The sequence below is a fragment of the Perca fluviatilis genome, chromosome 4, assembly GCF_010015445.1.
Source record: "Perca fluviatilis chromosome 4, GENO_Pfluv_1.0, whole genome shotgun sequence".
In the NCBI taxonomy this organism is placed as follows: Eukaryota; Metazoa; Chordata; class Actinopteri; order Perciformes; family Percidae; genus Perca; species Perca fluviatilis.
The window spans coordinates 362,740-379,345 of NC_053115.1; the positions used below are offsets into that span (position 1 = coordinate 362,740).

The 16,606-nt window shown below is 43.1% G+C and overlaps 2 protein-coding genes across 2 annotated transcripts in view; both read right to left on the reverse strand.

Annotated features, from left to right (window-relative positions):
* Nucleotides 1-3,878, reverse strand: part of appl1 (adaptor protein, phosphotyrosine interaction, PH domain and leucine zipper containing 1) — a 29,899-nt gene extending 26,021 nt beyond the window's left edge. The window contains exons 1-3 of the mRNA XM_039798974.1: nucleotides 3,686-3,878; nucleotides 1,892-1,990; nucleotides 561-620 (exon numbers count right to left, since the gene is read on the reverse strand). Coding sequence (XP_039654908.1) covers nucleotides 561-620; nucleotides 1,892-1,990; nucleotides 3,686-3,739 — 213 coding nt within the window. The 5' untranslated portion in view covers nucleotides 3,740-3,878. The remainder of the gene's footprint in view (nucleotides 1-560; nucleotides 621-1,891; nucleotides 1,991-3,685) is intronic.
* A 1,845-nt stretch (nucleotides 3,879-5,723) lies between these two features.
* Nucleotides 5,724-16,382, reverse strand: LOC120558109 (kelch-like protein 10). The gene is made up of 5 exons (XM_039798979.1): nucleotides 16,178-16,382; nucleotides 13,521-14,010; nucleotides 11,065-11,679; nucleotides 7,598-7,747; nucleotides 5,724-6,122 (listed from the first exon to the last, which is right to left on the reverse strand). Exons 1-5 carry the CDS (start codon nucleotides 16,372-16,374, stop codon nucleotides 5,724-5,726), a joined length of 1,851 nt encoding a protein of 616 aa, XP_039654913.1. The 5' UTR covers nucleotides 16,375-16,382.
* Between the last annotated feature and the right edge of the window lie 224 nt (nucleotides 16,383-16,606).

Consider the following 16,606-nt stretch of genomic DNA (forward strand, 5'->3'; position numbering starts at 1 on the left):
TCCTTGCTTACAGTAGCTATGTGGCTACTAGCCAGTCAGAAGCAGAGTATGAGGGCGTGCCCTGACAGTACCTAGGTAAGGACTACTAGCCAGTCAGAAGCAGAGTATGAGGGCGTGCCCTGACAGTACCTATAAGGACTACTAGCCAGTCAGAAGCAGAGTATGAGGGCCCTGACAGTACCTAGGTAAGGAGCAGCTAGGTGAGCATTATAACATTAGTCTCTGAAGTAAAGGCTGGACTACAATAGAGCTGTTTGGAGCAGTTTGTGAACAGTGTTTTCTGTTGGAGATGGTAAGTCCCTTTGGGCTTTTTCAGTTTGGAAACCTATTACATGCACAAAAAAGATATATAACACACTAAAGGAAAGGGGAAACGCCTAAAAGCATAATACAGTTTGAGTACGGCAACACACAGAGAGCAGACATTTTATTCGTTGGACACGCTGCATGTCAGGCCTATGTGGCCTGTAGCTAGTGTTATAACAGAAGTGGCTTCTGTTAGAAGGCTAATGTTTAGCGGCTAGCTCCAGGAGCTCGGGGGCTGGTATGACCTGGCCTACCTGTTTGTCGTACTCTTTCAGCAGTCTGGAGGTCAGGTGGGTCGCAGCACTGAGCTCATTCTGAAAGAGAAAACAGGACAGACACACTATCCAATCAGCAGCCACTTATTAACGTTCCTGTATGTCCTGTCTATACCTGCAAAGCCAGTGGTACTACACCTGTGAATCATGTACTGCTGCAACTAACGATTATTTTCGTTAATAATAATAATAATAATAATAATAATAATAATCAAATTATTTTCTTGATTAATCGATTAGTTTGGTCTGTGAAATGTAGATCAGTGCCCAAGATGACGTCCCTCAAATGTCCTGTTTTGTCCACAACTCGAAAATATTCAGTTTCCTGTCCCAGAGGAGAGAAGACACTAGAACAATATTCACATTTAACACGCTGGAATCAGAGAATAATAATCGATTATTATATTCATCTTTGCAGCTCTAGAAACGTACGTGTCTGTGTGTGTGTGTGTGTGTGTGTGTGTGTGTGTGTGTGTGTGTGTGTGTGTGTGTGTGTGTGTGTGTGTGTGTGTGAGTGTGTGTGTGTGTGTGTGAGAGAGTGTGTGTGTGTGAGTGTGAGTGTGTGTGTGTGTGTGTGTGTGAGTGTATGACTGAGAGTGTGTGTGAGTCTCGGTGTGTGAGTGTGTGAGTGTGAGAGAGAGAGAGAGAGAGAGAGTGCGTGTGTGTGTGTGTGTGTGTGTGTGTGTGTGTGTGTGTGTGTGTGTGTGTGTGTGTGTGTGTGTGTGTGTGTGTGTGTGTGTGTGTGTGTGTGAGAGTGTGTGTGTGTGTGGTGTGTGTGTGTGTGTGTGTGTGTTAGTGAGTGTGTGAGTGTATGACTGAGAGTGTTTATGTATGACTGTAAGTGTGTGTGAGTCTCGGTGTGTGAGTGTGTGTGTGTGTGTGTTTGTGTGTGTGTGTGTGAGTGTGTGTGTGTGTGTGAGTGTGTGTGTGTGAGTGTGAGTGTGTAGAGGGTGTGTGTGTGTGTGTGTGTGTTGTGTGTGTGTTGTGTGTGTTAGGTGTGGTATATGTGTGTGTGTGTGTATGTGTGTGTGTGTGTGTGGAGTGTGTGTGTGTGTGTGCGTGTGTATCTATGTGTGTGTGTGTGTGTGTGTGTGTGTGTATGTGTGTGTGTGTGTGTGTGTGTGTGTGAGTGTGTATCTATGTGTGTGTGTGTGTGTGTTGCTTGTGTGTATCTATGTGTGTGTGTGTGTGTGTGTGTGTGTGCGCTTGTCTGTGTGTGTGTGTGTGTGTGTGTATGTGTGTGCGTGTGTATCTATGTGTGTGTGTGTGCGTATCTATGTGTGTGTGTGTGTGTGTGAGTGAGTGTGTACCTGTGCATCATAGATCCTCTGCATGGCCTGATAGAGCTGTGAACAGTAGCTGGACATCGCTGCAGTGTCTTCCTCAAACACTCCCAGCAAGGAGCGCGTCTACGTACCAAAACACAAAATAAAAACTGGTGAAAATGAAGCCAGCGTTAATCATGTGACCCAAATTATCCTTTGTGTAACTGCCAAAAACCAAACCCCACACCTATCTATGTAAATCTACACCTGTTACCCATCCACACAGTACAATAGTACTGTTTTCAAGGTGTGTCTCCACTGCACTTTCTGCCTTTGGCTTGCCAGCAAGCTCATCTGTCATTGTAAGAAATTAAAAACAAACTAAGTGTATTCCAGGTGGCTGGGTAGTTGGTGTGAGAGGCCAGCATCACAAAGAGAGATCAGTGTTGGTGTATTACACTCTTGTGGTCTCAACGTTCTGTACTAGGGCTGTGCAATTAATAACATTTTTATTGCGATTTCAGCTCCTAACAATAACAAACACAATGTAATCGAGAATATTTTTCACATTATATTTTGCAAGTGCAGTGTGTTCCCGTAGAAAATATGTTAGTTAAGGTGGTAGGGTTGGCAAATGTAACATTTCTAATAACCTACCTACACTCACATAGACACACACACACACACACACACACACACACACACACACACACAGTCACAGATGCATACACACATGCATGCACACACGCACACACACAGACACATGCATACACACAGACACAGATGCATACACACACACACACACACACACACAAAAAAAACACACACACATGCATACACACATACAGACACAGATGCATACACACATGCATACACACACGCACACACACAGACAGATGCATACACACAGACACAGATGCATACACACACACACAAAAAACACACATGCACACACATATGCACGCTTCACACACACACACACACAGTGTAGCCTAAGAGAGACAGACTAGAAGTGGAACTTGCTTCCTGATTACAGATGCACTAAATGAAAAGATCTGAACAATATCTACAGACTGAAACTTTCAGGTGTCTCAAACTCTGGCCACACCCCACTCAGTGATGTCACAGCAAGTGTTTTGACCTGGATTTGATACAGCACACACACACACACACACACACACACACACACACACACACACACACAGACACAGACACACAGCTTTCTGCCCTGTGTGTGACTCTCACGTCTAACAAAAATGACACTGCTGTTTAGCCATACGGTTAGCAGTTATCAATAAGCCGCCAAGGTGCTCTTGAGCAAGGCACTGCTCGGGCTGCCTTTCCATGGGCAGCCCCCCCCCCCCCCTTCACTCTGACATCTCTCCATTAGTGCATGTAGAGGTACTGAGCATGTGTGTGTCATTCAGGCCTGTGTGAAAACATTGTAATTTCACCTTGCGGGATTAATAAAGTATACATTAAGGCAGCTAGTCAAGAGGCTAAGGAAGTAGCCGGCTAACTAAGTCATCTAACTAGGTCATTCCTGTGTAAACAGACACTTGACTTTTTGACGGGACCTCCCATCAGCTGATCGGTATAGCAGTCACAGTCTGATGTCGATGCACAGCTGGACTGTCCGGTTTAAACAGTCCGCTTTACAGCATTGATTAGCTAAGCCGTTAGTGGTTAGCATGCTGCTTTGAACCTGGAATCTCTTCGCTGGTTGTTGGCAAACACTGAGAGCCTACAAAGACAGTTAGCCTAGCCTAGCCTAGCCTAGCCGTGCAAGTGGCTAACGTTAGCATGCTAGCTGAAGGCTCCAGAGAGGAGAGACGTTACCTGCGGACTGTCCTCCAGCGTCTCCTCTATCGGTAGCTTCTCTATCCCGGGCATGGCTACGGCTGGCGCGGTCGTAATCGGTGCGAATCGACGGGCAAAACGCACAACAAATCGATCCTGACAACTCCCACTCAAGATGTCTTGGCTAAACGACTTCACAACACCCTGAAACAGCTCCTCCTAGCTCCGCAGGTCCCGCCCTCCACATCGATTTTGATTGGATAAGAAGAAAATCCACGAATATGATTGGTTTCTTTTTTAAAGGGGAAACGGCGCCATTTGGGCTCTTACGAGGATCGCCCTTGCAATGGATTCGAGTACAACTCAGAGCCATAATGGCGGTCGGTGTGCTTAGTTTGCATGGGATAAGCATTGTTTATAGCTTGTATTCATTAAAGGTGCAGTAGGTACGACTTATAAAACTACCTTTCTGTCATATCTGCTGAAACTGACCCTATGTTCCAGTAGAACTACATGAAGCAGGTCATGAAAATAAACTGTGTGTGTGTGTGTGTGTGTGTGTGTGTGTGTGTGTGTGTGTGTGTGTGTGTGTGTGTGTGTGTGTTTTTCTAACTGCGTGTCAATCACTGCTAATGCACACGCATTCATTCTCCCTTGTGGGGGGAGGGGCTTAGGAGACCATTTTGGGCTTTAGCAGAAAGGAGGGAGGGACTGAGAAGTTCTCAATGTTCAAATTTTTTGGCAAAAAAAAAATCCTACCTACAGCACCTTTAAGACATTTGGAAAAATTAGGCTAATGGCATTTTATATTATAAAATACTTTTTTGTGGCCTTTTGGTGGGATATAAGCTATGTTCAGTATGTTGTTTGTAAAGATAACTGTTGTTATGATTTGATACTATAAATACATTGAATTGAATTGAAGAAGGTATTATTTGATATTCATTATTATATTTTTTTAATTTTTTTGATATTTATTTATTGAATTAATTTATTTATTTGATAGGGACAATGCTCATTGATCAACAGACAAATTACTTGCTGTAAACAAGCCAGAGTTAGCTACAAGTGCTAGTTTACATCTGTTGTCCCTTAGCCAGGTCTTAACAGGCACCCTAAAATACAAAAATCTATAAAAATACACTATAAATCTAATAAATACAGTAGCAATGTAATAAATACAGCAGAAATTTTAAAACAATATGAATATACCCTCAAACAGACAATATGTTGCTCACCTCATCTAATCCTCAACTTAATTACAGTATAAAATATATGTATGATTACAATTGTAATTGTCCCTATTCCAAGATTTAAGATGTGTATTATAATAGTTTATTCACTATTATATTTTTGGAATTTATTTATATGGAAGCTGCCCAGTACAACCACAGTCTGATCTGATCACATTCATACTGGAAGCTGCCCAGTACCACCACAGTCTGATCTGATCACATTCATACTGGAAGCTGCCCAGTACCACCACAGTCTGATCTGATCACATTCATACTGGAAGCTGCCCAGTACCACCACAGTCTGATCTGATCACATTCATACTGGAAGCTGCCCAGTACCACCACAGTCTGATCTGATCACATTCATACTGGAAGCTGCCCAGTATCACCACAGTCTGGTCTGCTGGCCACTGAGCAGCTCCACTGGAGCAGTTGGGGTTAAGGGCCTTGCTCAAGGGCACCTCAGTAGTGGTAACGATGGAGGGGACAAGTGCTGGCCTTTCACTTTCTCCACCCAGATTTTATCCTGCTGGTCTGGGGATTGAACCGGCGATTTCCCAGTCCCAAGCTCGCTTCCTTAACCCCATAGGCCACCACTGCCCTTTGAAGTTGAATAATTGTGCATATTTCTGTCAATATGTGCAAAAATAATTGCAGAAGTGCAACTCCAAATTATTTAACATATAGCAGTGACCTGTTAATTACTCATACTGATTTAGAAAACTGTATACATAATATAAATAGGCCTATAGGTAAAAGTATAAATAAAACATTGAATATAGCCTGCATAACATATGAAAATAACACTTCTTCTTTTAAAAAGGGGCAATAATTTTATTTATTTAAAATGCCACAATAGATGACGTGTCTGGACTGAGCTGAGAGTCAGTGGATGCTTCGGCAGGTTCCTCCCTGTTGGGGAGCATCAGGGACCCACGAGAGAACAGGTTTTCCACTAATTCGGGGAGCCCGTGCAGCACACAGCAGCTCAGGCCGCTGAGGGGCATCTCGATGTCAGCGGCACCGAGCCATATACCTGCCTCCTCGTCGTAGTACTCCACGTCTAACATGGAGGTGGAGCTGCTGCATCCTCCGACCACAAAGAGCCGGTCGTCCACCACCGCGCTGCCGAAGTAGCTGCGGGGTTTGTGCATGGACGGTACGGGGGTCCACCTGTTGGTCTGAGGGTTGTAGGCCTCAGCACTACGCAGGTGGGAGTTCCCGCTAAAGGTGCCACCAACCTGGGAGAGAAAGGGGGAAATGTGAGTGTTTCAGTAGATTAAAGGTCCCATGACATGGTGCTCTTTGGATGCTTTTATATAGGCCTTAGTGGTCCCCTAATACTGTATCTGAAGTCTCTTTTATATAGACCTTAGTGGTCCCCTAATACTGTATCTGAAGTCTCTTTTATATAGGCCTTAGTGGTCCCCTAATACTGTATCTGAAGTTTCTTTTATATAGGCCTTAGTGGTCCCCTAATACTGTATCTGAAGTTTCTTTTATATAGACCTTAGTGGTCCCCTAATACTGTATCTGAAGTATCTTTTATATAGACCTTAGTGGTCCCCTAATACTGTATCTGAAGTCTCTTTTATATAGACCTTAGTGGTGAGAAAGGAGGACGAACCGACAAGAGACAAAGGAACACAGGGGTGTAGAAATACACAGACCAATGAACAGAAAGACAGAGGATTGGACGAGACAGTTAACGAGGAACAGGTGAGAGTAGAAACGGAGGGATACTAACGAGACAGGAAGTGCAGACCATATAAGGGGATGGGCGGAGACAAAGACACATGACAGACAGGTACTCACAGAACACATGGAACACAGCAACAAGCACAAATCACAACACAATACACAAAAGGGCCACAAGAGTCACAGCCGCATCCTGACAGAAAGGGGGAAATGTGAGTGTTTCAGTAGATTAAAGCCGGTTACACACCAACAAGATGGCCAGTAGAGCCAGTGTGACTGATCAGTCTCCCCGAGTTGGTCCAAAAAGTTCCTCAGAACTCACCGAAGAGACGAGACGTAATACGTCTCCATAACAGCAGGCGGCGCTAATCTGTATTGTCGCCCAAAAACATGAAAACCGGCAGCTGATTGGACGAACGCGTCACGTGGGTCTGGTTTCTCCGGAAATTCAAAGCCAGACTGTCATGGCGGCTCGTTCAGAATACATAAAAGCGTCTGCTACGGAGCCATAATGTGAGGTACAAGGTAATGGAGCCTTTTATACATTGTCGTGTTTCTTTAGAGATAAACAACGGACAAATAGAGTCTTTAAACTCTTCAGATGTAAAGTTATTCTCTGTCAAAGTGACGTCAGAATGAATGGGAGTCAATGGGATGCTAACGGGAGGTGATGGCTTGTTAGCATCAAAATGGCGCCATGGGAGGTTCCACTTCTGAAGCGAAGCTTACCCCCTTGGTGTTGCCAGATTGGGTGTTTTTTCCGCTACATATGAAGGCCTGTTTACGGTGTGTTTTAGCCGTGGTTTTGGCCTGGAAGGCTCTATAGAAATCTGGCGCCCTATTGGACGAAGTTAAACTGAGAGAGCGTGGCGTTCACAGACACCAGGATGAAGGAGTTCACGGTAACGTTCATCAGGCGGTAATACGGTACGTTCGGTACTGCACAGTGACACTCCAGTCACCACTAACATGGCATACAACCTAACCTTTGAGCTACATATAAATGCCACACACTTACTGCATAGATGCGGTCTCTGTAGGCAGCGACCCCTAGGCCACTTCGGCTGCTCCTCATGGAGGCGATCATGGTCCACTGGTTGGTGTCTGGGTCGTAGCATTCAGCTGAGGAGATGCTGCGATGCCCATTAAAACCTCCGCAAATGTAGACCTGCAGACAGGTTTGGGACAGTTACATTAGACCAGGGGTGTCAAGCTCAGTTTCCCAGAGGGCCACACTGGAAAATAAGAATCACATTAACATGACCAGACACGTAGGGTTTATTGACATGCTTTTATTTAATCGAAAAAGTCAAACATCTTTGTCTTATTGCGTGTTTCATATAGTCTTCTCACTCACAGTTTTAGGCGACATACAGTACAGGCCAAAAGTTTGGACACACCTTCTCATTCAATGCGTTTCCTTTTTATTTTTTTATTTATATTTATTTTACAAAGGCATCAAAACTGTGAATGAACACATATGGAATTATGTACTTAACAAAAAAGTGTGAAATAACTGAAAACATGTCTTATATTTTAGATTCTTCAAAGTAGCCACCCTTTGCTTTTTTATTAATAAAGGAAAAACTTCCACTAATGAACCCTGACAAAGCACACCTGTGAAGGTAAAACCATTTCAGGTGACTACCTCATGAAGCTCATTGAGAGAACACCAAGGGTTTGCAGAGTTATCATAAAAAGCAAAGGGTGGCTACTTTGAAGAATCTAAAATATAAGACATGTTTTCAGTTATTTCACACTTTTTTGTTAAGTACATAATTCCATATGTGTTCATTCATAGTTTTGATGCCTTCAGTGAGAATCTACAATGTAAATAGTCATGAAAATAAAGGAACACATTGAATGAGAAGGTGTCCAAACTTTTGGCCTGTACTGTAAAGCCCCAAAAAAGTAACTTAAGCCCTATTCGCACGGGATAAGTATTATCTAGGGACCTCGTGTGAATTATAAATTACCCACCCACGTCTGATTTTCATCTGGCGCATTCATCATTTATCATCAATAATAAGCGAAGCCTGTGATTTTACTCGAATTTACTAACATATCTCCTGGAAGCCTGAACCCAGATGTGACGTGAAGACTTTGTACATCTACTTCCTTGTTTACGCTTCTCAACATGGCTGCTAGTGCGAAGAAGAAAAGTCGACATTGGACGCGTGAGGAGACACTCTTTTTAATCGATTTTTGGGGTGAACCACGTTATCAAAGGCAATCTGACAACAAATGGTGCACAACCACACCGTTTGGGAAAATATTTACCGAGACCTCGTCCTCCGGTGCCCGTCTATACAGGAGTTTGGAGATTGGACCAAGTGTAAAGAAAGGTTGGATAAAAGATGGATAAAAAGGCGCAAAAGAAGGAAATAGGTACCTTGAAAAAAACAAAAAAGCCCCGCCAAATCCTGGACAAATCAGAGATGCCGATTCGCACGGGACTAATATTATCACAGGACCTCCGTTTTCGGTGAAATATGGAAGGTCATTTGCGGGGGAATTATTACTTTACAAATTACAGACATGACCGATTCGCACTGGATTAAGATCACAGACAACCTCCGCAATTATTACAAATGACTGGAGGTCACCAGGTAATACTTATCCCGTGTGAATAGGGCTTTAGCCATCAAAGAAAAAGGTGACAAGAAAGGTTGAAAAAAGCAGCAAAAACATTGGAAAGAAATGCCAGAAAAGACCCCAAAAATGTCGGAAAAAGTGGCAAAAACGTCGGAAAGAAAGGCACCAAAAGCGTCTGCAAAAGTGATAAAAACTTCAGAAAATGTGACACAAACTAGACGGGCCAAAGTTTATTGTGACCCTAAATTGATGTGCGGACCGCATCATAATCTGTGAGGGGCCAGATTTGGCCCACAGGCCTGGAGTTTGACACATGTGCATTAGCCAGTGCTGTGGACGAAGTACACACGGCGATACACTGGTAAGAGCAGATTAAGTTTAACCATGTATCAGTTAATTTAAATAGCTCACGGTACTGTATTGTGTCAACAGTTAACTTCATTCAATATTTTATGTGACGCTTTCTTTTGCAGGGTGCAAATGTTCCACCAAAACAAGCTCCTACCCGAGACTAGTTTGCAGAGCCACTTACAGATTTAGATCTGGCCCGCATACCAATTTGGGTTCACAATAAATGTTGGCCCTCCTAGTTGTGCGCCAAGCCAAAAACACAGGAAAGTGTTTTTTTACCTGACATTCAGAGCAGAATTTGGGCAGATTTGCCAACTCGGAGACTCAGAAATTCCCCCAGAAGAAGCAGAGAGAGAGTTTTCATATTCAGGCTGAGAAACAGGTTGTTAAATAAATTTATCTTTGTTTTGCTTGATTTGCTAAATTCTACGATGGCTAACGAACTCTTTTGATGACTTTCGTAGGACTTCATGTCAACAAAAATGTCGGAAAAAGCAACAAATTTACAAAAAGGTGAGAAATGTCTGAGAAAATCCACACTATGTCGGAACATAAACAACAAAAATGAAGAAAAAAGCTCCCAAAATGTTAAAGAGTAGTGATATGCAGTAACAAAAGCACGTCAATAATCTCTCCATGTCTGGCCCTTGGTGGGATTCTCTTTCTCCAGTGTGGCCCTCTGGGAAAATGAGTTTGATACCCCTGGTTTAAAGAAATGCAAAGAACCCAGAGAGTTTATTTCTCCTATCCCAGAATGTATATGTGTTGTAGCCAGACCTTACTCCACAGTAGGAGGTAGTTTTATTTTACCTAAAGTGAAAACCAAATCAATTCAACGTTCAGTTAGGTATAGAGCAATGTGTGAATGGAACTCTCTCCCAAACGTTATCAAACAACAAAATACTCAATATGGATTTAAAAAATCACTTAAGATATATTACCTTCAAAGAGAATTCAATACTTAATATTAAATTAAAAAAGATTTCGATATAGGGCTTTTTCGTTACATATTATCTTTAAAATGGATCTATTCGGAGTAGTGTAATTTTTATTTAATTTCTTTATTTATTTATGTTGTGTGATTACTGTGTTAACTGTAAAATATCATTTGTATTTTCAAATGTTGTGTAATGTGAAGTAATGTCTTGTGTATTGTGTGTTATATAATATTGTAAATTGTATTGTCACATGATAGATTGTAGGACCCCAGGAAGAATAGCTTTTTAGCTGATGCTGAAGCTAATGGGGATCCAAATAAAACAAACAAACAAAAACAGCGCTGTGGAGCAAGGTCTGGCAATGCGAGACTAGTATTCTGTTGACTTTGATCACTGGAACACAATATTGCATCAGGTTCATTAGTCTAGCATAAATAAAATAACCTCTCTCTCCAACATGAAGGAAAAAGCTAACATGGACATGATGTCAGACTGAATAATGAAGTTAAAACAACATGGAAATTCAGTCTGATTATCAGGATAAAGTGACAATGTCTCTCTTTCAGTTACCGCCTGTTTCAGTTATCTCTGCTTCACCCACCTTGCCATTTAGAGTTGTGGCACTGGCCCCACACCTCTTTGCACGCATGGGAGCCACCATGGTCCAGCGGTCAGTCTCAGGCTTGTAGCACTCAACAGTATTATAGTAAGCTACTCCATCAAAGCCTCCAAAGGCGTAAATGCACCCATTCTGCACAGCTACGCTGACATAGCAGCGGCAGAAGTTCATGGGGGCCACCTGGTGCCATGTGCAGGTCACGAGGTCAAACTTTTGCACGGAATTGAAGAAAGTATCATTGATGCTGCGGCCACCGATTAAGTACACAAAGCTGTTGAGGAAAGCAGCGCCGTGGTAAGTGCGATAAATCTCCCCAACGCTCACAGTGACCCAGCAGTCAGCTCGGGCATCGTATGCCTGGAAGCTGGTCGCGGTAAAACTGTCGTCTGTGCCTCCGGTGACCAATAAGATGGTAGAGGGCAAGCGTGGACGGCTCAGCAGGTTACTGTAAACAGATTTTGGGGATCCATTCCTAAAATCCATAAATGCCATCACTGCATCGTTGATGATGGGTATACATTCGATGCTTTCCTTTACCATGGCGTTGTCCATCACGCTGTTCTGGAGGTAATTAATGGTCATCAAGCCAAGCCGCACCTGGACACATAGAAGATGACTGTAGTTACGAACTAGAGCTGCAGAGATTAATCAATTAAATAATCGTCAAATTATAAATATGAATATTTTCTGGTCTCTTCTGTCCTCTGTAACTGTAAAGTGGATATGTTTGAGTTGTGGACAAAACAAGACATTTGAGGACATAACTTTGGGCTTCGGGAAATACTGATCATTTTTTGCCATTTTCTGACATTTTATAGACCAAACACCTGATTGATTAATTGACAGAATAATAATCTATGAAAATAATCATTAGTTGCAGCCCTATTAGAAACAGTCCAATTGGATCTAATATCTTATGTCTTATATCTGTTGAGTTGAACCGGTCTCAACTAGCCTAGAAATCTAGACCACCCTAGAGGCAGCAAATGTAATTTGCAGCCAGGGTCGGTCTAGCAACTCTCCGTTGGTTTATGAGCTGGAAAAACCAAACTCTGGTCAGGCCAATCACATCGTGTATAGAGCCGGTGGGCTGGGCTTATGGCTGCTGCTGCTGCTGGTGAACAGAGGTCTTCTGAAGACTTGGAGTTCAGCTTTTCTTTGAGAAAAGAACAAAGAACGGCTCTGAAGTCATTCTTAAAAAAGGAAGATGTGTTCGGAGTTTAAAGTTTAATCTATCAGCTAGCGTTGCTCTGATTGGTTGGAGCGCTATCCTATTGGTGCAGAGGGAATCTGAAAGACAGGTTTATCCTGCCCCTCGGATTGAGCCCTGACCAATGGGGAGTTCCCAGACCCAACATCTGTATGTGGGGCTGGCTGGTCAGGCTAGGTCTCAAACACACTACCCCCATTCAAAATTAACAGAAAGAGCTGCGTTTTTCGCCGCACCGTCTGACGGCCGAAGCAGTCAGCGTGAATGCATGCGTATTGACCTTTTTCACAGCAGACATGTTGACATGTCATAGTAGGAAAAGAACAGGTGTATTCAAACCCATTAATGATGGCTGCATTCCACTTAGGAGAGACCCTGGTATTAAACCATTACTGATGGCTGCATTCCACTTAGGAGAGACCCTGGTATTAAACCATTACTGATGGCTGCATTCCACTTAGGAGAGACCCTGGTATTAAACCATTACTGATGGCTGCATTCCACTTAGGAGAGGTCCTGGTATTAAACCATTACTGATGGCTGTATTCCACTTAGGAGAGACCCTGGTATTAAACCATTACTGATGGCTGTATTCCACTTAGGAGAGACCCTGGTATTAAACCATTACTGATGGCTGCATTCCACTTAGGAGAGACCCTGGTATTAAACCATTACTGATGGCTGCATTCCACTTAGGAGAGACCCTGGTATTAAACCATTACTGATGGCTGCATTCCACTTAGGAGAGGTCCTGGTATTAAACCATTACTGATGGCTGTATTCCACTTAGGAGAGGTCCTGGTATTAAACCATTACTGATGGCTGTATTCCACTTAGGAGAGACCCTGGTATTAAACCATTACTGATGGCTGCATTCCACTTAGGAGAGGTCCTGGTATTAAACCATTACTGATGGCTGTATTCCACTTAGGAGAGGTCCTGGTATTAAACCATTACTGATGGCTGCATTCCACTTAGGAGAGGTCCTGGTATTAAACCATTACTGATGGCTGCATTCCACTTAGGAGAGACCCTGGTATTAAACCATTACTGATGGCTGTATTCCACTTAGGAGAGGTCCTGGTATTGTTCATGCTGACTCACTGAAATATCTTACTGGGACACTTGATGGACCTGAGCCATCGTTAAGGTTATCAATCTCAGCTGTGCTTTTCCTACTATGACAAGTCAACATGTCTGCTGTAAAAAAGGTCCATAGTTTAGTTACCTTGGGCAGCAGCTCAGAGATGTGGCCTCCTCTTTGGTCTGGCAGGTGGTTAATCCAGCGGAGGACTGCCTCAAACACTGTGTTCTCTCGTTTCACATTGAGGTGATCGCTCTCAATGATAGCTGCCAGCTGCGGCACGGAGAGCTCCAGGAGCTCCTGAGAGACGCAAGCTATCTCCTCAAAGCGGTGCAGGATGAAACGAAAGACCTTGTGGCTCAGCTCAGGGAAGTGGTAGAAGTCCACCAGCCTCCAGATGCCGATGCAGTTCCTCAGGCAAAGCTGGTCCTCCAGGAAGAAGCAGCAGGCCTGAACAATCCCCGAGACCAAGAACTGGTCTGCAGCTGCCAAAACCTCCACCACGTTATCCTTTGTCAGGGGAACAACGTGGGTGTAGGCATAATTGATGATGAGGTGCATCATCTCGGGCGACACCCCAGGGATAGTGTACCTTTGCTTCTTTGAAGTGGCCCAGGCACCAGTGAAGAGAGTGCTGTGGGGTCAGGATTTAGACAACATCAGGGTATCGTTTGGCCCAAAGTGTCCCAGGAAATCTGGCACTGTTCTTCATATGTAGATAACTGTGTTAGCTTGATTTAATTATTGATCATTTGACACAAGCCCCAGATTTTTCTGTTCTTCAAAGCTGGCGTAAAATATATCTGGAACTGTTGTTATAGCAATAATAAATCCAAACCTCAATGCATGCTTGACCACAGCTAAGTCATGAGACTCATGACAACGTGTTTTCAAGATAAATCCCATAAACCAACAGCAATATGTTGACGATCATACAATTATATAGAATATTTTATCCATGTTGAAGCTGAATCGGGACAAAGTTTCTACTTCTACTGCTCCAAAAAACACATCTGCTCAGTCAAAAATAGTGGGTTGACATGAATGATAGCAATTCATTAAAAAATTAGATTAGATTAGATTCAACTTTATCTGTCAATGCGCAGAGTACTGTAAGTATTGAGACAATGAAATGCAGTTTAGCATCTAACTAGACGAGTCATAAACAGAGTAATATATAGAATAAACAGTAATGTATAGAATGAACGGGGTCCGAGCCCCCTGGCACAAATCGCCCCCAGCAGACCGCAGATGCATTACATTACATGTCATTTAGCTGATGCTTTTATCCAAAGCAACTTACAATTGCTACATATATCAGAGGTCGCACGCCTCTAGAGCAACTAGGGGTTAAGTGTCTTGCTCAGAGACACATTGGTTGATGTATCGCAGTGGGAATCAAACCTGGGTCTCCCACACTAAAGGCGTGTGTTACATCCACTGCACCATCACCACCAAATGGATGCAATGCAAGTAGGACCTGCATGCCCAAGGACAGGATGCATGTTGCAGGATGACAGAATTGTAGTTTGGAAAAATAAATGTAGCAAATGTCAAGATTTTTGAAACATTGCGCCACTTAGCGTTTCCTCAAAAGCTTTAGAAACAGCGCCACCTAGTGGCCGATAGTCTCTATATTTTGCACAAAGCCTCAGCTGAACATTGAGAACTTCTGAGTCGAGTTTCGTGTTAATCGGAGTAGCCTAATTGTTGCCAAGACACGCAACACTTCCTGTTTTGACTGCCACAGTCAGCGATGGCGCAGTGGATGTGACACGTGCCTTTGGTGTGGGAGACCTGGGTTCGATACCCACTGCAAAACATCCACCAATGTGTCCCTGAGCAACACACTTAACCCCTAGTTACTCCAGAGGTGTGCGACCTCTGATATATATAGCAATTCGTCACCTTCCTAAAATAATTGCCTAAGTCATTTTTTCAGGTTTTTCAGAAAACACAAAAAATAAAACTGCCTAAGTCACATGCTTGACATAGGCAATTATACTAAAGGTGTAGAATCACATGACCTGTTCAACTATGGATGTAGGCAATTTTACCAGAGGTGGCCTGCACCATGAGGAGATGATTTAGGCAAAGAAATAATTTTTGTTAAAAAATGACTTAGGCCATTATTTTAGGAAGGTGATGAATTGTAAGTCGCTTTGGATAAAAGCGTCAGCTAAATGACATGTAATGTTATGTAACATAAAGGAAGGTGTTCCTCTATCGCTTACAGCGCAGGTGTCAAACTCAAGGCCCGCGGGCCAAATCTGGCCCCTCGCACATTCTGATCCGGCCCGCATATCAATCTAGGTTCAAAATATATTTTGGCCATTACATGACACTCAAAGCAGAATTTGGCAAATTTGCCGACTTTGAGACGGAGAAATTCCTACAGAACCAGAACCAGAGAGTTTAATATTCAGGCTGAGAAAGAGCTTGTTGTGAGTCAGCTGGGTGGTAGCATACTTAGAAAATGTAATCATGGTTTTTGCTCGATTTGGTAAATTCGAGGATGGCTTTGGAGCTTTTTCGCTGACTTTTTCAGAGCTTTATGTGGACCAAACTGTGAGTGAGAAGACTATATGAGACATGCAATAATTGAGTCAAAGATATTTGACTTTTTCGATGAAATAAAGCACGTCAATAAACTCTCCATGTCTGGCCCTTGGTGTGATTCTCGTTTTCCAGTGTGGCCCTCTGGGAAATTGAGTTTGACACCCCTGACTTACAGTATTAACATGTGTCGTGTTTATGTTCATTTTCAAGAGTCTTTGCTTCTGCTGAGATAACCTACTCACCGAAAGTACGAGCTGCAGCTGCAGAGGATGATCTTGTGGGCATCGACCTCGATGTCACCCACCTTGATCACCACATCGCACAGTTTCCCCTCCCGGCGCAGTTCAGTCAGGACCGAAGATGCCATTTCACGCATGCTTTTCTCCACTTCACTCCGATGACAATTTAATTTGGCCGAAACTTCCCCTTGTTCACACATTATTTATTTTTTATCCACACGTTAGTCAATATCTATAAGTCCTAAGAAAGTTTTTTAGATGTCTGGTTTTCATCAGACAGCCACATTCTTCTTCTAGAACGTCTCATTATGACATCACAGAATCTGGAACCGTGGCAACGGTTACAGGACAGCTCATTTGCATACGAATAAAAAGACAACTACACAGTCCTTCCAGAAAAATGCGGAGTGTTTTTGTGATTGTTGCGGGCAA

Bases quoted from the DNA above. Each gene is read 5' to 3' on its own strand.
- LOC120558109 (XM_039798979.1), bottom strand. From the start codon at position 16,374: ATGTGTGAACAAGGGGAAGTTTCGGCCAAATTAAATTGTCATCGGAGT. The intron at 11,680-13,520 runs GTAACTAAACTA...CTATGTGTCCAG, and splicing joins TCTCTGAGCTGCTGCCCAAG to GTGCGGCTTGGCTTGATGAC. The intron at 6,123-7,597 runs GTAAGTGTGTGG...TTTCTCTCCCAG, and splicing joins ACAGAGACCGCATCTATGCA to GTTGGTGGCACCTTTAGCGG.